The sequence below is a fragment of the Cnephaeus nilssonii genome (genome assembly GCF_951640355.1).
Source record: "Cnephaeus nilssonii genome assembly, chromosome: 16".
NCBI lineage: Eukaryota > Metazoa > Chordata > Mammalia > Chiroptera > Vespertilionidae > Cnephaeus > Cnephaeus nilssonii.
Genome location: NC_137087.1, coordinates 46,110,998 through 46,136,427, shown reverse-complemented (window position 1 = coordinate 46,136,427; position 25,430 = coordinate 46,110,998). Strand labels below are relative to the sequence as shown.

Here is a 25,430-nt window from a genome sequence, read left to right as displayed (position 1 = left end):
GGGGTGTGTACAGGAGGCAGCTGGTTGATGTTTTTCTCTCTTCGGTGTTTCTATCTCTTTCCCTCTCTCTCTAAAAAAAAAAAAAAAAAAAAAAAAATCAATAAAAACATATATTTTTAAAAAGATAAATGTACATGTTGTTTTCTCAGACATTTCCAAACTGAGAAATGTAGATTTCATTTCCAAACTGAGAAATGTAAATTGGTAGATTTCTACCAATTAGTAATCCTATCAGCAATGTACAAAAGTGACTGTTTCATCACCAGAATGTTTTGTTACTTTTTAATTTTTGCCATTCCGATAGGTGGAAAATGGTACCTTAGTGTGGTTTATCATCATCATTTTTTTACATAGAGTAAAATTGAATCTTTTTTTTTTTTTTTTTTTTTGCGTGCAGTTCTGTGAATTTCAACACATAGATTTGTGTAACGACCTCCACTCTCAGGATACAAAACCATTCCATCACTCTAAAAACTCCCTCATGCTGGCTCTTTGGAATCAAATCCTTCCCCCACCTCTAACCTCATTGATCTCTTCTGTCCCTAAAGTTTTAACCTTTCCAGAATGTCATAAAAATGGAATTATGCAATATGTTACCTCTTGAGACCAGCTTGTTTCACTCAGCATAATGCCTTTGAGATTGATTTATTATTGTTTAACTAGAGGCCCGGTGCACAAATCTGGCTCTCCGACATCCCCCAAGGGGTCCCGGATTGCAAGAGGGCACAGGCCAGGCTGAGGGACCCCACCGGTGCATGATCGAGGCCAGGGAGGGACCACAGAAGGGCTCCAGAGCATGTCTGGGTCCATCTGGCCCAGTCCCGATCTGCCGGACCCAAGCAGCAAACTAACCTACCTGTCAGAGTGTCTACCCCCTGGTGGTCCGTGTGCATCATAGCAACTGGTTGAATGGTCCAACTAACGGTTGGACACTTAGCATATTACGCTTTTATTATATAGGATGTTCCAATGTTTCATCTCTTTTTAAAAAATATATTTTTATGTGAGAGAGGAAAGGAGAGGGAGAAAGAGAAATATCAGTGATGAAAAAGAGAAAAAGGAAAAGAATTAAAAAGTGAAAATATATGAAAAAAAATCAGTGATGAGAGAGAATCATTGATCGGCTGCCTCTTGCACACCTCACACTGGGGATCAAGCCTGAAACCCAGGCATGTGCCCTGATGGGGAATTGAACCGGGGACCTCCTGGTTCATAGGTCAGCACTTAATCACGGAGCCACATTGGCAGGGTTATCTTTTCACCTAGTGAAGAATATTTGGATTGTGTATTGGTTTCCTAGAGGTGTCAAACAAAGGACCAAACTGTTCATGTGCTAGTATATAACTATATATGCACTGCTAGTATATAAGAATATAGTGCTCTGTGATCAGTCATGCAGACAAAATGTTGCTGTCTGAAATGGTACCAATTTAGTCTTTTTTATTTTATTTTTTAATATATATTTTATTGATTTTTTACAGAGAGGAAGGGAGAGAGATAGAAACATTGGTGAGAGAGAAACATCAATCAGCTGCCTCCTGCACACCTCCTATTGGGGATGTGTCCGCAACCAAGGTATATGCCCTTGACCAGAATCGAACCTGGGACCTTTCAGTCCATAGTCCGATGCTCATTCCACTGAGCCAAACTGGATAGGGCCAATTTGGTCGTTTTTAAAAGGCAGTGAAGAGAGCGCCAGCCTTTCAACAGAAAAATTGGTTTACAACTCTCTTAAGATGCCGCCTGCAAGCCCCGCCCCATACACCTGAGCGGCTCCGCCCACGCTCTGGCTTAGGTGAGGCTCACTGGACCACATTTCCCAGCGGGCCCTGCAGGTCTCCGCGCCTGCGCACGGCTGCAGAGGCGGCTGGAGCAACTCCCGCGCTATCCAGCCGCCTGGTCGCTCCTCGCCTGGTGTCTGACCTGGGCATGGAGGGGGTCCCGGTGCTGACGAGGGCTAACGCGGCCGCTGCCAAGGCGGAGGGAGCCGCAGCCGTGCCGTCCCCACCGCCCATCTCCCCTCCTGCCCTCACCCCGGCGCCCGCAGCGGGTGAAGAGGGTCCGCCGCCTTTGCCCGAGGCGGGGGCTCCGGGCTGCTCGGGCTCCCGGCCCCCGGAGCTGGAGCCGGAGCGCAGCCTGGGCCGCTTGAGGGGCCGCTTCGAGGAAGAGGACGAGGAGTTGGAAGAGGATGAGGAGCTGGAGGAAGAAGAGGAGGAGGAGGAGGAAGAGATGAGCCACTTCTCGCTGAGGCTGGAGGGGTGCCGGCCGGAATCCGAGGATGAGGAAGAGGTATTTATGACCCCAGGGGACCACGCCGCGGCCTCCGGGCGCAGCCCGCCGCCGCCGCCCCGGCCGAGCCCCCAGCTCGCCCCTGCAGCCTCTGGCGCTGGCGTCGACCTCCACCCCTCCCTGCCTTGCCTGCCTAGGCACGTGGCGCGGACTGGCCTTTCCCGCCCCGGTTCCTTGCGGAGTCATTTTGTGAGGTTCCTGCAGGTCACTCAGGCTCTGCGGGTCCGACTGACTCGTTCTCTAAGGAATTATTGAAGCTACTGCGTGCCAGGCGGGTAGGCGCCGAGGGTACCGTGCTCCTGCCACCCAGGAGCTTCCAGTCCGGGTGTTGAGAGAGAGGATGGCAAACCCTTCGCCATCTAGCCAGTCTCTTATTAAGAAGATTTTTTTTTTTTTAATGTGGTAGCGCATGCTTCTTCAAGTTAGGTAATAGTACACCTAGCCAATCAGAATTACTATGTTAAAGGTAAGCCTCAGTATCTGGAAAGTTTGCTCATTTTTAAAGTAACTAATAAAGTAAAATGCCCCTCCTCTGGCAAAACACTGTATATCCCAAGTGATGGGCAACCTTTTGAGCTTGGTGTGTCAAACTTCGCCAAAAAACTGAGCATAACTCGGGTAGTGTGTCACGTTGAGGAAAAATCTAACTCCAAGACTCTAGTCGCAAATGTTTCATCCTCAGGAGCAGCAAATGTTTCATCCTCGGCATGCGGCCGCGTGTCATCAGAAATGGCTACGTGTGTCAGTGCTGACACGCGTGTCATAGGTTCGCCATCACTGGTATATCCAAAGGAATGGGATGTGTTTGAAACATTGGTTTATGTCGTGTTATTGTAACTTCCAGCCCTTTGAAGGGTTGGAGGTACAGTAACATGTTTTTATGTTGCAAAGTAAGTTACATATTGGTTATAATGAAATTTTGGGATTATGGTTTTAAAATTTAAGGAGGTAGGCCTTCACCAGGTAACTCGGTTGGTTAGGTAGGATGTCATCACCATATGCCAAGGTTTCGGGTTAGAGTTCAGTCAGGGCACATACAAGAAGCAGTCAGTGAATGTATAAATAAGTGGAACAGCAAATCTATGTTTCTCTCCCTCTCAAATCAGTAAATAAAATGAAATTTGAGAAGGCAAGGACTTGTATTTTAAAACTATTTCCATTGCATTTGCAGCGCCTGATTAATCTCTCTGAGCTGACCCCATACATCTTGTGTTCCATTTGCAAAGGTTACTTAATAGATGCAACTACCATTACAGAATGTCTTCATACATGTAAGCATATTGTACACATTTCTGAATAATATATTCAAATTTTGAAATGTCTTGAAAGCATCCTAATGTAAACATTTTCTTTTTCAACAGTTTGTAAAAGCTGCATTGTAAGACATTTTTACTATAGCAACAGATGTCCAAAATGCAACATAGTAGTACATCAGACACAACCTCTTTATAACATAAGGTAAGAGGAATATATAAGTGCAATTTATATTTTAAGTATGCTTTTTCTAAAAGCTTGAAGTTGTGTTTTGGGGAGTATATTCTTGACTTATCGCAAAATTAGAAGAAAGGAAACTATTCTTTAAAGAAAGACATATAGAGTACTTACTGTGTACCAGGCACTGGGATATCTGCTGGGGACTTAATTAAAAAAAAAAAAAAGCGGGGGAATTTTTTCCCCTGAAGATTTTAATTCCATCACTCAAGTTAATGAGGCCAGTTTAGGCTTGTCATTTTCAGTATATTTAGAATTCTACTTTCTAAAAGTGATACCTGAAAAAAAACTGGCCTCTTTAGAATAGCCTGTCTGCCATAGGTCATTGTGGCTTATTAATCAGATTTTCAGTTCATGATCAGTTTCCTAAGGAAAGAAAAATACTAAACGTGGATTGCTTTAGTTTGTTCAGCAAATACTATTACGTTTTTACTACCTCCATAGACGAATGCTTTGCAGATGATTCACAGAAATTCAAAATATAGTATCTGCCTTTAAGCTTACATTCTTTTTTTAAAAAAATATATTTTATTGATTTTTTACAGAGAGGAAGGGAGAGAGATAGAGAGTTAGAAACATCGATGAGAGAGAGACATCGATCAGCTGCCTCCTGCACACCCCCCACCGGGGATGCGCCCGCAACCAAGGTACATGCCTTTGACCGGAATCGAACCTGGGACCCCCCAATCCACAGGCTGACGCTCTATCCACTGAGCCAAACCAGTTTTGGCTAAGCTTACATTCTTATCAAGGGAATAAAAACAGCACTCCTGGAACAATTTAGCAAACTGTTGAAGAATCTTTGATTACTTATAATTATGATTGCATATAATTACTTGAGGTTCTCTTAGATGAGAGCCATGAGTGCGACCTAAAAGTAACTCACCTCTAAGAAAGGAGATAGCCACTCCCAAGTACTTACAAAGCATCATTCACTCTGTACCAAAATGCATTTTTCTGAATTCTGAGGTATTCTCCATCCTTTCCTTTTATTAGGTTGGACCGGCAGTTACAAGACATAGTGTACAAATTAGTGATCGATCTAGAGGAAAGTAAGTTTATTTTATTACATAGTTATGAATCCCGGAATCTCTATTGACTCTACTAGTTACATTTAAAGTGTAATTTAGTCTGTGTTTTATCATTTTTTAGGAGAAAAAAAGCAAATGCATGATTTCTATAAAGAAAGAGGTCTAGAAGTACCTAAACCTGGTAAGTTTGGGTGTATACTATAATGTATTTATAGATTAAAAGAACACTAATGATAGCAGGTTATTTTATGATCAAAGAGAGAAAGATTTTGAAGGTAATGATATGTCATAATCCAATTTAATCATTTATATTTATAAGAATTAAAAAGTACAGGCTCTGGAGCTGAATTGTCTGAGTTTGATCCTAACTCTACCACAGTTAGTTGTATGACTTTGGCAAATTACTCCAATGTCTCCGTTTCCTCAATACAAAGCACTTAAAGCAGTGCCTGGAACATAGTAACTGCTCAAACATTAGTTTTAATGATGATGGTAATGTCACAGTATGGAAGTTAGATAGATTTGGGTTTAAGTCCGGGTTCTTCCACTTACTATGTGGATGTAAAAGTTTAGGCAAATTGCCTAATCTCACTAAAGGGTAATCTATTTCTTTACAGTTAAAAAAAAAAAAAGTAAGAATAGTATCTATGCCATGGAATTATAACAAGGTTTAAATGAAATGATGTAGATAAAGTGCTGAGCATGAGCCCTGAGCCCCCTGGCACATAGTGCTTGTTTAGGGTTATTTACAACTGTTGCTGTTATGATGAGCTCTTTCTGTGGCCCTGATAAACCAGCCACACATGTCTGCCTTCCATAATGGATTGGTCCCCAGGCTTGCCTCTAATTTCACTGGCTGTACATTGAGTTCTTTATGATCTTGTAGTCAACTTAGTTATAATACCTGTGCAATTACTTTTCAGAGATCTCAATTTATGAAATTTTTATTCTAACTCAGCTTTTTGGTTTGGCTATCAAATAGCTGTTCCACAGCCAGTCCCGTCAAGCAAAGGAAGATCTAAAAAAGCCTTAGAATCAGTGTTTCGGATTCCACCTGAACTTGATATGTCTTTATTACTAGAATTCATTGGGTGAGTACCCTAAACCTTTCTACCTCTTAACCTTAAAATAAAAAATGTTTAAAGTCCCAACTGTTATGAAATCATCCTGAACTTAATGTAAAATCAAATTTTTCTGATTTCCTTTTAAAAATTATTTATGAAATATTTAAGACTTAGAAAAGGATCTAATACCCACTTGTATCTCCACCATCGGACTTAAGAAATAAACCATGCTTATATGGCAGAAGCCTCTTGGCTACCTGTTCATTCTTCTTTCCCTTAGAATTTAATAACCACAATCCTAAAAGTAATGCTTGTCATTCCCCTGCATTTTTAATGTATTTGCCACAGTGTATCTATTTCCAAGCAATATATAGAATTGTTTTTGCCCATTTAAAAACTTGAAATGGCCTGACGTTGTACCTCAGTGGTTGAGCGTCAACTCAATGCACCAGGACAGTGGTCGGCAAACTCATTAGTCAACAGAGCCAAATATCAACAGTCCAACGATTGAAATTTCTTTTGAGAGCCAAATTTTTTAAACTTAAACTTCTTCTAATGCCACTTCTTCAAAATAGACTCGCCCAGGCGGTGGTATTTTGTGGAAGAGCCACACTCAAGGGGCCAAAGAGCCGCATGTGGCTCGCGAGCCGCAGTTTGCCGACCACGGCACCAGGACATCGCCTATTTGATTACCAGTCAGGCATGTGCCTGGTTTTACTGGCTTAATCCCAGCAGGGGGTATGCAGGAGGCAGTTGATCAATGTTAATGTTTCTCTCTCTCCTTTCCCATTCCTCTCTCAAGTCAAGTTTTCTGTGTTTTTTTAAACTTGAAATGGCCCTAGCCGGTTTGGCTCAGTGGATAGAGCATAGGTTCGATTCCGGGCAAGGGCACATGCCCAGGCTTGGGGCTCAATCCCCAGTAGGGGATAGGCAGGAGGAAGCTGATCAATGATTCTCTCTCATCATTGATGTTTCTGGCTCTCTCTCCCTCTCTCTTCCTCTCTGAAATCAATAAAAATATATTTAAAAAACAAACAAACTTGAAATGGTATCATACTGTGTTTTCCAACTTGCTTTTTTCACTCAATATTGTGTGATTTATCCATGTTGAAATGTTTAGCTTATTACCCCATTGCCTGGTATTCCCTTAAATATACCACAATTTATCTTTCCTTATACTGTTGCATTTTAAGTTGTTTCCAATTTATTTTTGCAATTATAAACAATGTTGCTTTAAATATTTTTGTACATATATCCTTGCATATATGTGAGATAGTTTTCTAAGAGTGTATGTAGATTTGCTAAATCTTAGGATATGTTTGTCTTCAACTTTACTTGGTTTTGCCAAATTGATGTCCAATGTAGTTGGACATCTTTCTTTTTTCTTTTTTTAAAAATATTTTTATTGATTTTAGAGAGGAAGGGAGAGGGATACAGAGATAGAAACATCAGTGATGAGAATCATTGATCAGCTGCCTCCTGCTCACCCCCCACTGGGGATCGAGCCCACAACCCAGGCATGTGTCCTTGGCCAGAATCGAACCTGGGACCCTTCAGTCCACAGGCCGACGCTCTATCCACTGAGCCAAACCGGCTAGGGCTGGACATCTTTCTAAATCATATAAATAGCTTCGTTCAAACACTGTAACATATAGTATACTCCATTATACTACAACATTGTTAAACAGACTATTATGATCTCAGATTTGTCTCGTATTAAACTGTAGTTTTCAAAATGTTTACATAATTTGCCGAATAAAATACTTTTCTTAGAAAATCTAGATTTTCCATTTTATGTCACTGATGGCTTTTAAAAATAATACTTTTTAAATTTCAGAAAGGAAGGGAGAGGGAGAGAGAGACAGAAGCATCAATGATGAGAGAGAATCATTGATTGGCTGCCTCCTGCACGCCCCCCTCTGGGGATCTAGCCATGTGCCCTGACTGGGAATTGAACTGTGACCTCTGAGCCACTCCAGCTGGGCACTGATGGTTATTTTACTTCTCAGTCACTTCCTCCTTATAGCTCTTGGTTGCCTGAATCATTTATTTAGTAGCTTGTGCTGTGTTGTATTTATCTATTTATGTATTTAACCTGCTTTTTTCAACTGAAATCAAGGACCCCTAAGAGGCAAGAAACTTTTCTTATGCCTCCACATAGCCCACAATTATTAGCTGATATGATGAAACAAAGATCTCTTTGAAGGAATGAGAAGAAACTGTGTAATACCAAACTATCAGCAATTTCATTTATTAAAGCATGTGTTTCAACCTAAGTGTCCAAAAGGGAACTAGTTAAGTAATGATATATAGCACATGAACATGTGCTAATATGGTAGCATATGGGCTAACATGGGACAATCTAAAAAATGTCTTAAGTAAAAAAAAGCAAGATGTAGAAGAGAACACGTTGCATGTATCCATTTATGTTTTTATACAAAGGATGGTGGGAAATATGTGTTTATTCGTGTTTTTTACATGCATAGAACATTCCTGAAAGGACAGTAAGAAAACATGAATGGCAATTGCTTCTAGAAAAGGGTACTGGATGCCCTAACTGGTTTGGCTCAGTGACCAATGGCCTGTAAACCAATGGGTCCCGGGTTCGATTCCGGTCAAGGGCACGTACCTCAGTTGTAGGCTCCGGCCTGGGCTCTGGTCAGGGTTCATGCAGGAGTCAACCAATTGATGTGATTCTCTCACATCGATGTTTCTGTCTTTCCCACTCTCCCTAAAAATCAAGGGGAAAAATGTCCTTGAGTAAGGATAAACAAACAAACAAAAATAATTAGAAAAGGGCACTGGAGTCTGAGTCTATGATGGGGAAAAGTTTTACTTTTATTATTTATTTATTTTCCCCCAAAGACATTATTACTTTTATTTTTTAAATTTTTATTTTTTGATGTGAGAGAGAAAGGGAAAGAGAGAGAAAAACATAAATTTGTTGCTTCACTTATTTATGCATTCATTGGTTGATTCTTGTATATGCCCTGACCAGGACAGGTTTTACTTCTCAGTGTATTTGCATATTTATTTTGTAACTTGATTTTTAATAAGTCTAATTAAAATTTAAAAATTGAAAGGAATTTCTATTCCTAAAAGTTATTTGGGGGAAATTTAACCTTTTCCACAATAGGTGCTAACAATCATTATTTTTATACCATTTTTAAAAGTAGCAGGGATACACTTTTAAAAAGTGTCAGTAATGCAAAAATGGCAAATAGGTTACGGGTGTGCCACCATTATCTCTTTCTTTGCTCACAGCAGAAATCAGTAATTAAGCATGGCAGGCTTTCCTAATGAGGGAGACTTGACAGCTGTGTTCAAGGCAGTCCTTACCACTTGTAATAGTTGTTACGTTAACACATTCCTTGCTATAGAAAAAAGAGCCCTCACTTGGAATAAGGAGATCTAGATTTAAGTTCATTCTACTTCCTCTGTTATCTAGCTTTGTAAACTTAGACAAATTGCTTTTTGTTTATTCATAAGATATGTATTAACCAGTTAACTGCCACGATATTTTGAGTTTAATTTAAAAAGGTCTCCCACTTGCGTCTATAGTGGCTTACGGTGTACAAATGGTTAAGGCCCTGCCATGTACCAGCATAGCTCTGTACTAGCTGCTGGGAATATAGTTTGAATAAGTCAGCCATGACCTTTGCCCTCATGGAACTTTTAATTTCTCAGAACTTCAGTTTCCCAATCTGTAAAACAAGACAATTGAACTTGATGATTATGATGGGTAGTCTGTCTTTTATATAGTTCTTTATCTGTTTTCAAATGATTACGAGAAAGAAAGCTTTCAGTGCAGCAGGGAGTCCTTTTTTGTTGTTTTTGTTTTTTAATATTTGTATTGATTTCAGAGAGGAAGAGACAGGGAGAGAGAGACGGAAACATCAATGATGAGAATGATTGATTGGCTGCCTCCTGCACGCCCTACACTGGGGATTGAACCCCCAACCTGGGCATGTGACCTTGACTGGAATCAAACCTGGAACCCTTCAGTTCGCAGGCTGATGCTCTATCCACTGAGCCAAACTGGCTAGGGCCAGCAGGGGGTCCTTTTGAAAGAGAGCTTCCATTGGCAAAGAGATTTTTTTTACATCCCCTGTCCCCAGAATTAAATCCCCATATTTTCACTGCATGGAAAAGCTTTTGTGTCTTCACAAAAGTCAAGTTACCATAGGAAGCTCTTTCGGGGCAGGGGACAAGTAGCAGGTGAGTTTTAACCTGATGTAAGTACAAGGGCAAGTTTGGTTCCACTGGGGACCCTGCCAGAATTTGAAGAGCAAAAAAGCTCAGGTAGGTTTAGCCTGTGGATACTGACTTTTCAACCACTGGAACATGAAATTAGATTTCCCCCTAAATTGGGTATTCATGTTTTGAGATCTTAAGATAGTCTCATACTTCTCCCTCCTGTTCTTCAGTTTTTATGTTTAAAGTAGATTCTAAAAAGAAATACTCTCAGGCAGTATAGTGTATATAGAAAGAGCATAGGCTTTGAAGAGTCTCTAACTCAAGATATGTAAGCTACATAGGATGTAGCTTAACTTCTCTGATCATCAGTTTCCATTTTTTTATTTCTAAATTGGGGATTATAAGTCACAGGATTATTATAAGAATAAACATGGTAGTCCTAACATATCTAAACTATTAAACCCTGTAAAGTGGTTTTTTGCAGAGTCTCAGGCAAAATGTCATTGAGGAGTACTTCAAATGCAAAAAATAAACAAACTTGGCTTCTGTTTCAGAAAAAGAAAAAAGAAGTCTATCTTTTAAAGGTTACTATAGAGAAAAAAACATTGAATTATAATAGAATAAAAAGCAAAAGGAAATTTTACTTTATGCTGGAAAATGTTAGAATGCTACATGTGAGGAAATCTGAATATTAAGAACTAGTGACCCGGTACACGGATTTACGCACATTGAAATGAAATTAATTAGAAGGTGGCCGAGATGGGCCAGACACACCCTGGAGCCAACCTCCCATGGTCCTTCCCCGTCTGCGGAGTGAGTGGGGTCCCTCCAGCAGATGGGGTCCCTTGGCTTGGCCTGCAGGGATCGGGCCGAAACAGGCTCTCTGACATCCCCCGAGGGGTCTCAGAGTGCGAGAGGGCACTCTGCAAAGTTGCTCTTGTACAGGGTGTGGAACACAAACACAAATGTGCAGAAAACCAGATTCGGGGCAGACAGTGCCCCAGCAACAACATAACCCACGGCTGAAGGTGGAATCACGGGGCCCCGGGAGGAATCAGGCTCCCTCCTCTCTGGTTCTGGGTGTGCCACCTGAGAACCACTGCTGCCAAGTCACTGCAGCTTGGCAGCTCCTGTGTTGAGCGTCTGCCTATTGGTGGTCAGTGCACATCATAGCGACCAGTCGGAACGATTGGACACTTAGCATATTAGCCTTTTATATACGTAGATATTCTAAAAAGTTAAGATTTCTAATAAATAACCATGACTTCCCCAAAGCTGTTGATGCACCATGCAAAGCTTCATTACTAGCCAGATCTAGTGCAAGGACATATAATAAGACAGTTTTGATATGTCCAAATCTTACAACTTTAATAGTTCTGAAATTGGAAACTACTGTAAGATACTATTGCATGTTCCAATAGCTTTGCCAAAAAATAAACACACAGATAATAGTATGGTTTTTTTCAATAAAGGGCAACAACAAAAAATAGAAAGGAAAGAAAAAAGAATATCATTTTAACTCCTGGAAATATATAAAGTAGTATAGCCCAGCCCAGTGGTCGGCAAACTGCGGCTCAGGAGCCACATGCGGCTCTTTGGCCCCTTGAGTGTGGCTCTTCCACAAAATACCACGGCCTGGGCGAGTCTATTTTGAAGAAGTGGCGTTGGAAGAAGTTTAAGTTTAAAAAATTTGGCTCTCAAAAGAAATTTCAATCGTTGTACTGTTGATATTTGGCTCTGTTGACTAATGAGTTTGCTGACCACTGGCCCAGCCAGTGTGGCTCAGGTTGTGTCGACCTATGAACCAGGCGGTCACAGTTCAATTCCTGGTCAAGGCACATGCCCAGGTTGTGGGCTTGATCCCTAGTGGGGGGCGTGAAGGAGGCAGCTGATCAATGATTCTCTCATCGATGTTACTATCTCCCTCTCTCGCTGAAATCAATAAAAATATTTAAAAAAACAAACAAAACAAAAACAGTATAAAATACCACTGTCTTTTTTTACCACTAGGTGGCAGAAATGACAACTACACTTGTTTATATCCTAAAGGGTTAGGTATCCATGTTTTAAAATTAAAGTGATGTTCTTTAAATGTTTATGTTATTTTTCTGTGTTAGGTGGTTAAACATATATTTTAAAGTATTTTATTGATTAATTTTGCTTTCATTTTTCAGTGCTAATGAAGGCACAGGACATTTTAAGGTATTTTACTTTTATTTTTCATTTACTTTACAAGAGGACCCTGTAACAAGTTTAAGAATCAGATATGCAATCCTATGGCTATGGTCTTCAATTGCAATAAAGAGTGTTTTATAAATAAAAGTTTTTGAAATGTGAAATACATTCAATAATGCTGTCACAATGGGTTTATGAGAAAATAATTATTAAGTAGGAATTTGTTATTAATTCAGACTGTAGTCTAAGGAAGAATAAGTGAGCAACTTTCAAAAGTCTAAAGATAAATGCTATCTTAATTTGGTGATAAAAAATGTTTCAAAGCATTTTTTGCATAGTTGGCATTTAGAGTTAACTATGAGCTTAAAATTTCGTTTGCATGTAACATTTTTAGCTCAAGTTAACCTGCCCCAACTTGTTACTTGGCAAGCTAATTGTTTTTCTTTTAATGCTGTATTTATAGTGGAATTCTAGTTACAGATTTTGATATTATAACTCAGTATTCTCTACTACCTAAAAAGATGTGTTTATATCTTATCTTTGAATTAAAATAAATATATCTGACTAGAATGATTCCTGGTTATTAAACTTTTCACCATGTAGATCTATAGCATGAAAATTATAAACCCTATTTGTTCAATTTAAAAGCAGTAATTTAGTTCAGGAAAGTTTTTAAGCTTTTAATTATGCAAACTTTTAAACATACTGAAAAGTAGGCAAAATAAAACCTTCATGTATCCATCACCTAGCTTTACCAATACACTAATGGCCAATTTAATGTCTTATACCTCCGTCTACTTACCTTCCTTCTGGTATTATTCTGTAACAAATCCCTATCATTTTGCTACTTCATTTGTAAATATTTCAGTATTCTTAAAAAATATATTTTTTAATGAACATGTATCATACCAAAAAAAGTTACAAAAATGTCAGTATTACGAAACATAAAAATACAGTGTCAGAACTATTCTAGATTAAAGGAGATGACAGAAACACGACAATAAAGTGCAATATATGATCCTTCATTAGCAATAACTCTTAACTGCTTCTTATGTGCCAGGAATTTTTACATGCATCATATTACTTTCCTCATGATAATTCTCTGAGATAGATGCCATTATCCCTATTTACAAATGGGAACATGGATGCACAGAAAGGTTCAAAAACATACCCAAAGATTTACAGCTAGAAAATTAACAGAACCAGTGTTTAAACCCAGGCAGTCAGCCTGTCTTTGGAATACCTGCACTTAACATCTATACTATCTGCTACACTAAGGTAATAAGGGATAGATCTATTGTCAGGGAAGGTCTCAAGAAACCAAACTATAACTCTGGCTGGTGTGGCTCAGTTGGTTGGGACATCTGCCTGTGCAATGAGAGGTTGCCAGTTCCATTCCCTGTCTGAGCACATACCCGGTTTTGGGCTCCATCCCCAGTAGGGGGCGTACAGGAGGCAGCTGGTCAATGTTTCTCTCTCCTTCTCCCTTCCTTTCTGAAATCAATAAAAACATATTTAAAGAAAAGAAAAGAAAGCTGAGCACTGTCATAGGGAAAAAACATATGCCTCACCTGCCTAGATTCTCTTGGTAGCCATTCTGGGCACCCTCTCTGCTAGTGCCAGAAAAACACTGCTCAAGTTTTTTAGTGCTGATTACCTCGGCTTTTCACTTGCATTAGATAGAATCCTTAAAATGTCCTCAAAGAGAGTGGCTGGATAAGTATTAGTTTCTACGTTAAAACTCTGGTCTTTCCACCTGTTACCTCAGACCATTGTATCAGATTCCAGCCACAAATGTCTAGATGTTAATCTTTTTATTTCCACTTACAAAAGAAAGCACTTTATTACAGAAAATTTCAAACATACAAAAGTGGACAGAATCTATAATAATAAAAGTGGAATATGCTAATTAGACCGGACATCCTTCCAGACGACCTTCTGGACGAAGCCAGGGCTGCGAGAGTCAAGGCGGCTGCCGCAGCAGTGGGAGTCAAGTCCCTTGCACGAATTTCATGCATTGGGCCTCTAGTAGTATAATAAACACCCATGTACACATCACTCAAATCATTATAAACTTATGGCCAATCTCATTTCATCTTTGCCTTCATCACTTCTCTTATTCTCATATATTTTGAAGCAAATCCCAGTAAGTAATTCAGTTTGTTTCTAAAAGATAAGAACTTTTTACAAACATAATAATGATACTAATATTTTAAAAATTAATAGTAATAGCCCTAGCTGGTTTGGCTCAGTGGAGAGAGCAGTCAGCCTGCGGACTGAAGAGTCCCAGGTTCGATTCCCGTCAAGGGCACATGCCTGGGTTGCGGGCTTGATCTCCAGTAGGGGACGTGCAAGAGGCAGCCAATCAGTGATTCTCTCTCATCATTGATGTTTCTATCTTTCCCTCTCCCTTCCTCTCTGAAATCAATAAAGAAATATATAAAAAAATAATAGTAATAACTTAATCAAATATCCACATTCTATTTAAATTTCCTACATTGTCTCATTAAAATTGTTTTATAGATTAGTTTAAAATCAGGATCCAAATAAGATTCATACTAGTAATTGGTTGATAGATCTCTTATTTATAACCCTTACATCTTTTCTTAGTCTGGCAGTTTCACCCCCATCTTTTTTTCCCCTTAGAATCTTTTTATTGAAGACACCAGGTTTTAGACATTTAATGTCACTTTGTCAATAAATTTCACTCTGTGTTTTGTTGTTGATGAGATAGTAAAATAAATCAGTAAACCTTTGTATTAAAAAATTGTTAATATAATTTTCAGAGAGGGAAAATTAAGCAGAAAAATTTTTTTCTTTGATAGCTAAACTAACTCAAATTTTGTAATTTTCATAAATCTGTTGAATCATCTTTGCTATAAAATCTGCTTTAGGGTTTATACATTTTATGTATACTTAATCTGAAAATATTTGTTTATTCATTCATTTATTTTTTGTAGCCATTGGAGAAGAAGTTTGTCCGAGTTTCAGGAGAAGCAACTATTGGGCATGTAGAAAAATTTCTCAGAAGAAAAATGGATCTTGATCCAGCTTGTCAGGTAGAGTACATCTGTGTAAAAGGACGGGTAAAGATGTGAGATTACCTTAGAAAGAATTGTCTCTAGGATTTCATGCAGTGGCTTTTGTCTTATGATATTATAGATATTGTATATGCCAATTGATATTGGTACACAGTAATTCCCATGCCAACTTCAATCATATTTGACTTACTGTCTGTTCCTCCCTACCATTGATGACCATATATGAGACCCCTCGAAAAGTGAAATATCTATCTAATGTAGACCCTATTCATTTTTTTAAGGATTGAAAGTATTTCCCATTATAACTATATAATACTTTCTTATTGTAAAATGAAAACCTCAATCCTGATGTATTTTTTAACATAAAGTGTAATTATACTCGTAGATCTAACGTGGGCCAGTGAAAATGCACATTTATATAATTTTGCTTTTTCATTAGTCAAATTTAAAAGGGATTTTTATTCTTCATCATGTGTAAAATTTCATAGAATAATTTTTATGTAAAATATCTATTTGTTCTTTAGTAAATTAATAGATATTTTAAAGCTGGCTGAAATTTTGCTGGTGTTTTTACTACCAATATCTATTCTACTAAATATATATTAAATATATTAAATCCAATGAAATGTGACTTCTCTTACTGAGCTTGACATAATGCTGGCTGTATCTCATCCATCTGAAGTTTATCACGTTGTAGCCACAACATATTTGAGGTTATTCTTAGTCTTTTGGTTAGAAATAGATATCTATTTAGAGACTCCTGGACAAAGAATTGTGAGCAATCCCATAACAGTTTATTGTTGCTAAAAGCATAAATCATAAGACTTGAACCTGATTTTATAGATTTAACTAACATAGCATGCAAAAGCGCTTTTTCTAGGATATAGATTATATCCTCTGGATAGATATTGATCAGAGCATAATCACCATTTATAAGTTTCACATTTGGTGTTTTAAGAAATTTAGTTGCCAGAGCTCTAAATTGGTTATATTCTATAAAAGTGTGAGTTTATTTTTTCTTCATATCATAGAATTCAAGGCTTTTAGCATTTTGAAATAAAATGATAAAAAATTTGTTCAACCTTTAATTTTCTTTGTCAACTCTTGGCTCTATAGGTAAATAATTTATTTTCTATTTAGGTACTATACAGCTGGTAACATTCATAAATTACTATTAAACCAAAATGTTAAAATAATGAAACAGAATTGTCAAATATGCAGGCCTGTTAATTTATGCCTAAAATTATTAAACCTTCTAAATACAAGAGAAGTAAAAAGAGTTACTTCTACTTTGAGCAAAACATGGAACTAGTTAACCATTAAAGGAAAATTCTTGGTGAAGCCAGTCACTTGAGCTTGCTATGCTGACCTTCTTTAAACCAGTTCGTTCCAGGTAGGAAATGTGTGCTTGTTTACAGACATCTGACCTTCATATATGGTTATTTCCTAGCAGGAATGAATGGTTACTAGAGGACTGTTAAATTATAAACTATCTTTAAAGTTATTTGTGGCAGATCAAAATAAAAAGAGAAGACAGTGTTGAAAGACAGATTGTGTACACATTGTATTTGTGTTAATAAAACCATAAAATTTTGCCAAAAAAAAAAAAAGGTATTACGAACTTTATTAAGAGGCAACAGGACATGGTAACTGATTGCATGTGAGAAGAAAGGAAAATTGGGAATCAGAGGTGATATTCTGGTTTAGAGGACAAGGAGAAGTTTCATGCCATAAACTAAATAAGGATGTTAGGAGATGGAGCAAATTAAGATATATATAGTAATAAGACTGTTGAGGAACTGATCCCATTTAAGGCAATGGGAAAGGAGCACTCAATGAAAGAGAGGTTAAAATTTTGATTTTCTATCTTAGCAAGTCAGTATACTGGAATTTTATTACATTATACTATATAACTGTATAACTATTCTTTCTAGAGCATTCTGTATAAAAGTAGATTTGTCTTAGAGCTGTGACATTACTAAAGGGCTTAAAAAGACCTCATTAAGATTATTCCACCCATAAGAAAGTTCCCTTCATGCGTACTTTACTGTTAGACTTTCCACTGTTGGGAAATGAGATATACCTTCTAAGAGAATTATTCATTTTATCTTGGAACTTTTAAAAAATATACTTTTCTGCGCCTTATACTGAATACATCAAATATGATTTAACTTGTTCTCAGAGATTCGAGGAAATCATTTTGATTACTGGCTGTCCTGTGCTGTTACCAGCTATGTCCTCTGAGGCTCTTTTCATTATTTACTCTTGTAAAAAGTTTCTAACATCTTTCTTGAGAGTGTTTGATCCGTCTAAAATAAAACAGCGAAGTGTAGTCTGGAAATAATTATGTTGATTTTTCCTAATTTTTTCATGTGGTTTTTTTGAAGCAGTAAAGCATCTAGTACTTTGTTTGCCTGTAGGTAGATATCATTTGTGGCGATCACTTGTTGGAACGATATCAAACTCTAAGGGAAATTCGACGTGCAATAGGTGATGCAGCAATGCAGGTAGGTCTTAGACTTTATCATACTTAGTGTCTAACAGGCAAGTTATTTGATGAAAAAAAAAAGTTCCATGTTATCTTAAAATTACCTGTACTATAAGTAATAAAGCTAACATTTATTGAATGCTAACTGTATGTTGGGCAATTTTTTAAACGGTTTATATGGATTAGCCCTTTTATTCCTCATAATTCTATGGCGTAGGTATTCTTTTCTCCCTATTTTATTTTTTATTAAAATATAGTTAACCTTTTGCACTTGGATGTCGAGTGTGACGGTTATTGAATGTATCAAAATTTGAAATATAAAAAAATCCAAATAAATAAGTTTGTATGAAAAGAAACTCCAGTTTTTTACTCTACTGCCGCGCTTTGTAAAATCTGGGGTATTTAAAAAATTAAATCCCGAGTAGAATAAAGGAATCGAGAAAAAAGCGAGTGCAAAGGGTTAATATATAATGTAAATTATTTTCAGGTATACAACATAGTTATTCAGTTATCCTCCATTTTAAATAGAAGGAAGCCAAGTTTCAGAAAGGACATGTGGTAACTTGTTCACAGTAAGTTAGTGAGCCATGGCTCAAAGTGCAGGCAGTTTGATTCTAGAGGCCTCTGCTCTTTTTTCTCTGTCTTCATACTGCAATAGAACTTCGAAGACCACTGGGCAAATACATCTGCAAGGACATTTTCGTAAGAAAAATTTGCAGATATTCATTTGGCGTTAGAGATTCACATACCATTTCTTGCTCAATAGGTAAGAAGTCATGGCAACTATTTTGAAGTTTTAATTAGCCTATAATGTGAGGAAATATAATGTGAAATCTCCTAGTCAGGATAAATGAGAAGCTAGATAGGATCTAAATATTAATGAAGAGAATAGAAAGATCCACATATTCTAAGGTATTACTAAACCTAGAGAGATAAATTGTTTTAAGAGCTGTATGGCTCTGAGCAGCTTATAAAGTACTAATGGAGATTTGATGAGCACCTCTGAGCTTAAATGGATTTTTGTTTAACTTGTTAGAAATATAATACTTGCCCTAGCTGGTTTGGCTCAGTGGATAGAGTGTTGGCTGTCCCGGGTTCGATTCCGGTCAAGGGCACATGCCTGGGTTGTGGGCTCAATTCCCAGTTGGGGGCGTGCAAGAGGCAGCCAATCAATGATTCTCTCTCATCATTGATGTTTCTATCTCTCTCTCCCTCTCCCTTCCTCTCTGAAATCAATTAAAAAAAAAAAAAAAAAAGGAGCCCTGGCTGGCTTGGCTCAGTGGATAGAGCGTCGGCCTGCGGACTAAGGGGTCCTGGGTTCGATTCCGGCCAAGGGCACATGCCTAGGTTGCAGGCTTGATCCCCAGTGGGTGGTGTGCAGGAGGCAGCCGATCGATGATTCTCTCTCATCATTGATGTTTCTATTTCTCTCTCCTTCTCCCTTCCTCTCTGGAATCAATAAAGAAATATATTTTTTAAAAAAAAGGAATATAATTCTTTGCTTTGGTGTAATTGCCTATGCTCAGTGAACAACTACTTAAAATAAGATGAAGAATATTCTAAGAATTGTCTTGTTAGTGTGGATTATACAATTCCTTGGAAGAAACAGAATGAATACACACAAATACACTTACATGCATACACAATACAGGGGTAGTCAAAAGTAGGTTTACAGTTGTTTGTGTGTCACAATGTCACAGTGCACTTAGGTTCAATCTCGTAAGTGCTCAAATTGCTGGCCTTCATTATTTATACATTCTTGTAGTCTACTTCCTGTACTCAAGCACACTTTGGCACAGAGTGCTTTATAAACCTACTTTTGCCCACCCCTATATATATTTTAATGACAATGAAATGCATGAGTTTTGACAAGGACATATACCTGTTTTAACTCAAACCACTTCTTGAGATTTGGAACACTGCTGTCATCCCCAGAGGCAACTCATTAACTTAAATCATAGTGTATTTACAGAGTTCTAAAACAATCACATAATCAACTTTAGAACATTTTTATCACCCAAAAATAAAACTTCATACCCATTAGTATCTATCCTCCAGCCTTTGTCAACCACTACTCTACTTTTTGTCTCTGGATTTATCTATTCAGGACATTTTATATAAATGGAATCATACAGTACTTTGTTCCTTCTCATTGCTGAATAATATTCCATTATATGGAAATTCACTATTCAAGAGAAGGCTGATACTTGGAAGGGCAGCAATGGAAGAATTAAGGAAGATCACTGAAGCAGAGATGTGTCATTTAGAGACCAAGGCTAAGGTCATCCACATGTTTGTATTCTCAATTACCATGTGCAGATGTGAAAGTTGGACAGTGAGGAAGGCTGATAGGAAAAAAATGGATTCATTGGAGGAAAGTTCTACAGATAACCTGGACTATCAGAAAGACCAAGTGGGCCCTAGAGCAAATTAAACCTGAAACATCACTGGAAGCAAAAATGACAAAACTGAAGCTGTCCTACTTTGGGCACTTCATAAAAAGCGTTCTTTGGAAAAGACAATAATACTGGGAAAATTAGAAGGCAGCAGGAAAAGAAGAAGATCAAATATGATATGCATTGACTGCATAAAAGAAGCTGTAGGCATAAGTCTACAGAGCTGAGCAGGGCTGTTGAGGACAGGACATTATGGACATCACTCATTCATAAGGTCACCAGGAGTTGGAGCTGACTCAACAGCATGTAACACACACATATAGATATTGATATTTAATCATTCATCAACTGATGGGTTTCCCTTTTGGGGGCTAATATGAAAGGTGTGGCTAGTGAACATTGATCTACAAGTGTTTGTGTGCACGTGTAGGGGGTTTTTGTTTTTAATATATTTCTATTGATTTCAGAGAGGAAGGGGGAGAGAGAGAAAGAGAGAGAGAGAGAGAGAGATCAGTGATGAGAGAGAACCATTGATCAGCTGCCTCCTGCAAACCCCCTGCTGGGGATCGAGCCCATAACCCAGGCATGTGCCCTTGACTGGAATCAAACCCGGGACCTTTCAGTGCAGGCCAATGTTCTGTCCACTGAGCCAAACTGGCTAGGGCTGTGTGGGCATGTTTTTTTATTTCTCTTTGGTGTATACCTAGTAGTGGAATTGCTGGGTCATATAATCATTGTTTAATCTATCAAGAGAGAAAGAGAGGAGCTGAGATGTGGGCAGTCAGAAAAAAATATATAGGACTTTATAGGCCATAGTATGAACTTTGGATTTTAATTGAGTTAGGTAGGAAACTCTTGATTGGAGAGATTTGAGCCAAGGATAGAAGTGACATAATCTGACATGTTTTAGAAGATTCACTCTGGTTTTATAGTTTAAGAATAACATGAATGGAGACATCTAAATATAAAACATCTTATATAATAAAAGCCTAACATGCAAATCAACCAAACGGTGGAACAGCTGGTGGAATGACCAGTCACTATGATGTGCACTGACCACTAGGGGGCAGACACTCAATGTAGGCGCTACCCCCAGCCCCCTGATCGCCCCGCCCATTGCCCCTCAGAGGGAGGTGACTGGCGGCAGTAGGGCCAGCGAGCGGGTGGCTCCAGGCTGGCCAAGGTGGGTGTCAGCAGGGGCTCCCGATCACCCTGCTGGTCGCCCCACAGATTGGCCCTGATCGCTGGCCAGGCCTAGGGACCCTACCTGTGCACGAATTTTGTGCACTGGGCCTCTAGTAAATAATATTTATATATTAATATACATTTATATGGAATTTAAGTATAATGAATCTATAGATATAAATTTGAATTATAAGTAATTATCTGATAAAATGTGATTTTTATAATGTATTGAAGTTTTATGGTTTTGAAATAGCTTATAAGTTGTATTTTTAGTTTTATATCTCTATATATCAATATATAGTTTTGCAAATGACGTTTTTCTTTCTGAAATGTAATTATGCAAGAAATCTTTAAAATGTAATTTGTATTCATATAAAAATGTTAATAGAATCTATTTGTGTTATAATGCAAATTCACTTACTCTGATTAGGCTAATTGGTCTAGAGCAGATCTGATGCTCCATGGGCCAAACTTGGAATTATGCTTTATTTGGCTTATTCTGTGTTCTAAATTACCTGAGTTTAAATTCCTTTAACTAGGCGTGTGTTCTCTGGTTTACTGCTGGTCTCAACATTCCTTATTGACTTACATACCTAACTCACATGTTCATTTGTTACTTTCCTAGCCCTTGTGGGCATTTGAATTTGTGAATCTTTTTCTAGAATTCTGGTGAGTTTTCATTAGAGTTGCCAGGAACAGAAACCAGATTGCTATGAGTTGAGCAGTGAATGAGAAATAAGGAAGTAGAGCCATGGAAAAGCTTAGCAAAGAAGAAAAAGTAATAGCTAGAGCAGGATTGGAAATGCAAGGCATGCATGCCATCACTCTTCTTTGTTGCTCAAAGTAGGCCAGTTACTTGTGGCACACTTTCCCAATGAATCTTTTTTTTTTTTTAAAGCTAGTTTCATAATAGATTAGAAAATAGTACCTTAAAAAGGTAGATTTCTTGCTGGATGCAGCCTTGGTGAGAACACAAAGAATTAGGACCTGATAATAAGACAGGAGATAGACCAAAAAAAGCAGATAAAAAGACTCAGAAGCACAGTATCTGGAGTCATTTAGTAGAGGGTTAAGTTTTCCCTGAGTGAGGACATTGCTGTGTTACAACACAGTATAGTTACTGTTCATAATGAAGACTCTAGATATCAAAAGTTAAATTGTACTGAACAGTCTTTAAGGAAGAAGTAAAATAATGATATATTTAATGGATAAGAGTTCCAGAGTTTTCCCACTTATAATATTAGTGAGCTATTTATGTGGAAATGAATATTTAGCAGATCCATGATGCTTGATAATAATTGAGTCTCTTTTTAGGGAAGCCCAATGCCTGGATGGGCTGTTAAGTAGTCTGTATAGAAGGAAAGGTGTATTTCTTTTTGTTCTTTTTGGAGGATTGTTTAGCCACAAACAACCCGGGTTAACTATGGATACCTGGTAATTTCAGCATTGTCTCCTGAGAGTTATTAAAAGGCACATTGACAGGGAATGTAGGTGATGAGGTGAGTGAATAAGCAAGTTTATTTATCTTGGACCCTTTATTTAAAGAATTTCACATTAGTGTTGGGTTATGAAAAACAAACCATCTTTGATTTGATTACTTATATAACTATTTCAAATAACTGCAAAACACTTTTTTTTCTTTTCAGGATGGTCTTCTGGTCCTTCATTATGGTCTTGTGGTTTCTCCTCTGAAAATTACTTGAAGATTCTAAGAGTATCAGGAGGGAGGAGAGAAACAAAATAAGGTGGCTTCTGCAGGCTTGCATCTCACCAAAGATTTTTATGAAACGTAATTGCTGCCATTTTGTGCTAAGACCTAACATCTGTTTTCAGCACCAAGCATCATAATATTTATAAGTACAACTTGGAATGCTAGAATGCTTCTGTTTTACTAGCAACGATATAGAAAAAGCATCCATAGCTCAGGGGGAAATTTTCAAAGTACTGAATTTTTAAATTTCTTGTGATTTCAAATACTTTGATAATGATTTTGCTTCCTAATCTTTTATGTAAATCAGTTACTACTTTCTTCATTGAGCTATATCCTTTTTAAGTTGGTGGTTTGGATTCTGCTCTCTAGAATGGTATCAATAGGGCAGAAAGGAAGGAATTATGCTTTTGAAATGAAGATTCAAAGCCAGTCTTTGTTAAACTATACAGACTGTACCCCTCAAAGACCAAAACTATCGGCCACTTTTGTGTGTTGCCGTCATATTTTGAACTTGTATCTTTTTTCTTCTTCTTTTTTTTACCAGCAACACTACTAAAGAGATGTTATTCTCTTCTAAATGGGATAAATTACCGTTATTCTGTGTGAGGAGACTGTCTCCTGTATGGTTTATGGCCCATACCATAAGCCTTCAGTATAATAAAAACTTCTTTAACATATCTTGCAACAAGGCGTGCCTCTTTGCAACAGACTTTTTATTTCTAGAAAGTTAATTTAATATTCATTTTATTTGAGTACATAGTATGATAAACAATACCTTGTAATGGCACTGCTTATGAAAGTAATAAAGATTTTGAGACGTTTACAGAATACTTATTCATTTTTTCCTCAGCAAGTCAGTTTCATGTTCATTTTTCCATTACTTTGTCACTGGGACAAAGAATACGGGTGTTTGAGACCTCACTCGTATACAGATTTCAGTTTTAAACATTATTTTGCCTAAGATTAGCATTTTGATAGCTTCCTAAAATAAATATTTTGTAGACCTTGTTTCACTACAAAATTTCCAATTCTTCATAGAAACAATTACAATTGGGTAAAGATTGGCAATTGTTTTATACAAAATTTGTTAATTGTGTATAAGTTTCTTCTAACATTTAATAAAAAAATTTAAATAAAAGTTTATTTTAACCTATTTTGAAATGTTTGTGCTTATTGTGGATTAGAAAAACAACAACTACCAAAACTGTTTAAGAGATGAGGTATTGAATGAAAGTTAAGCTTTGCTGTCAGGATCTTTTATAAATTTTGTAACCTTAACTAATTATATTAGATGCTGTTATTTTACAGTGGGCAGAATAGCAACTATGGAATTCATTGTCCCTTAAATATTTTTTGCACAAATTACTTAATATTTTTACTCTTGTCCCGTGTTAACATATGTGTGTCAGGGATTCCCCAAGACCAGTGGTTGGCAAACTCATTAGTCAACAGAGCCAAATTATCAACAGTATAACGATTGAAATTTCTTTTGAGAGCCAAAATTTTTAAACTATTTTTAACGCCACTTCTTCAAAATAGACTCGCCGAGGCCGTGGTATTTTGTGGAATAGCCACACTCAAGGGGCCAAAGAGCCGCATGTGGCTCGTGAGCCGCGGTTTGCCGACCACTGCCCAAGACCATGCTCAGGTTCAGTGGTTCACTAGAAGGATTCATGGAGCCCAGAAAAGTTATTATATTCATATTTATAGTCTATTAGAGTGAAAGGATACAGATTAAAATCAGGAAATGGAAAAGTCACATAGGGCAGAGTCTAGGAGAAACCAGGCACAACTTCCAGTTGTCCTTTCCCCGTGAAGACGCAGGTACAGTCTAATTCTCCCAGCAGTGGTATGTGGCATGTACAAAGTGTTGCCAACCGAGGAAGTTCATCTGAGCCTTAGTGTCCAGGGTTTTTTGTTGTTGTTGTTGTTTAATATATTTTTATTGATTTCAGAGAGGACGAGAGGGAAAGAGAGAAACCTCAATGATGAGAGAGAATCATTGATTGCCTGCCTCCTGCACACCCCACACTGGGGATCAAGCCTGCAACCTGGACATGTGCCCTGACTAGGAATCGAACCGTGACCTCCTGGTTTATAGGTCGACGCCCAACCACTGAGCCAGGCTATGCCCAGGGTTTTTACTGGGAGTCAGTCACATGGGCATGCAGTACCCATGTGATTGATTCAACCATTGAGACCCAGCACTTGCCCAGTGGTCAAACTGATACAGCATGTCCTGGGACCCCAGGTATAAGAAAACAGACACTTGTCATAAATCATATTGTTGGCATAAACTTTTTGTGTGGCCCAAGGTCTTAGGCATACTAAGACAGGATATCCCAAGGGCTCAGAATTTATA

General features: G+C 37.9%; 1 protein-coding gene across 2 annotated transcripts; it reads left to right on the top strand.

The window, feature by feature from the left end:
- Window positions 1–1,648: 1,648 nt before the first annotated feature.
- Window positions 1,649–24,077, top strand: PCGF6 (polycomb group ring finger 6). 2 transcript variants are annotated; one of them, XM_079793911.1, is made up of 10 exons: window positions 1,649–2,289; window positions 3,461–3,560; window positions 3,651–3,747; window positions 4,777–4,832; window positions 4,933–4,992; window positions 5,770–5,902; window positions 12,247–12,274; window positions 15,208–15,306; window positions 17,709–17,795; window positions 23,004–24,077. In XM_079793911.1, exons 1-10 carry the CDS (start codon window positions 1,930–1,932, stop codon window positions 23,058–23,060), a joined length of 1,077 nt encoding a protein of 358 aa, XP_079650037.1. In that variant the 5' UTR covers window positions 1,649–1,929; the 3' UTR covers window positions 23,061–24,077. The 2 variants fall into 2 exon arrangements, with proteins under 2 accessions (XP_079650037.1, XP_079650038.1); XM_079793912.1 differs by having other exon boundaries at window positions 1,650–2,289; window positions 5,794–5,902.
- Window positions 24,078–25,430: the final 1,353 nt, after the last annotated feature.

Coding starts and splice junctions, on each gene's coding strand:
- PCGF6 (XM_079793911.1), top strand. CDS start 1,930: ATGGAGGGGGTCCCGGTGCTGACGAGGGCTAACGCGGCCGCTGCCAAG. Junction 4,993..5,769: donor TCTAGAAGTACCTAAACCTG/GTAAGTTTGGGT, acceptor ATTCTAACTCAG/CTTTTTGGTTTGGCTATCAA. Junction 15,307..17,708: donor ATCTTGATCCAGCTTGTCAG/GTAGAGTACATC, acceptor GTTTGCCTGTAG/GTAGATATCATTTGTGGCGA.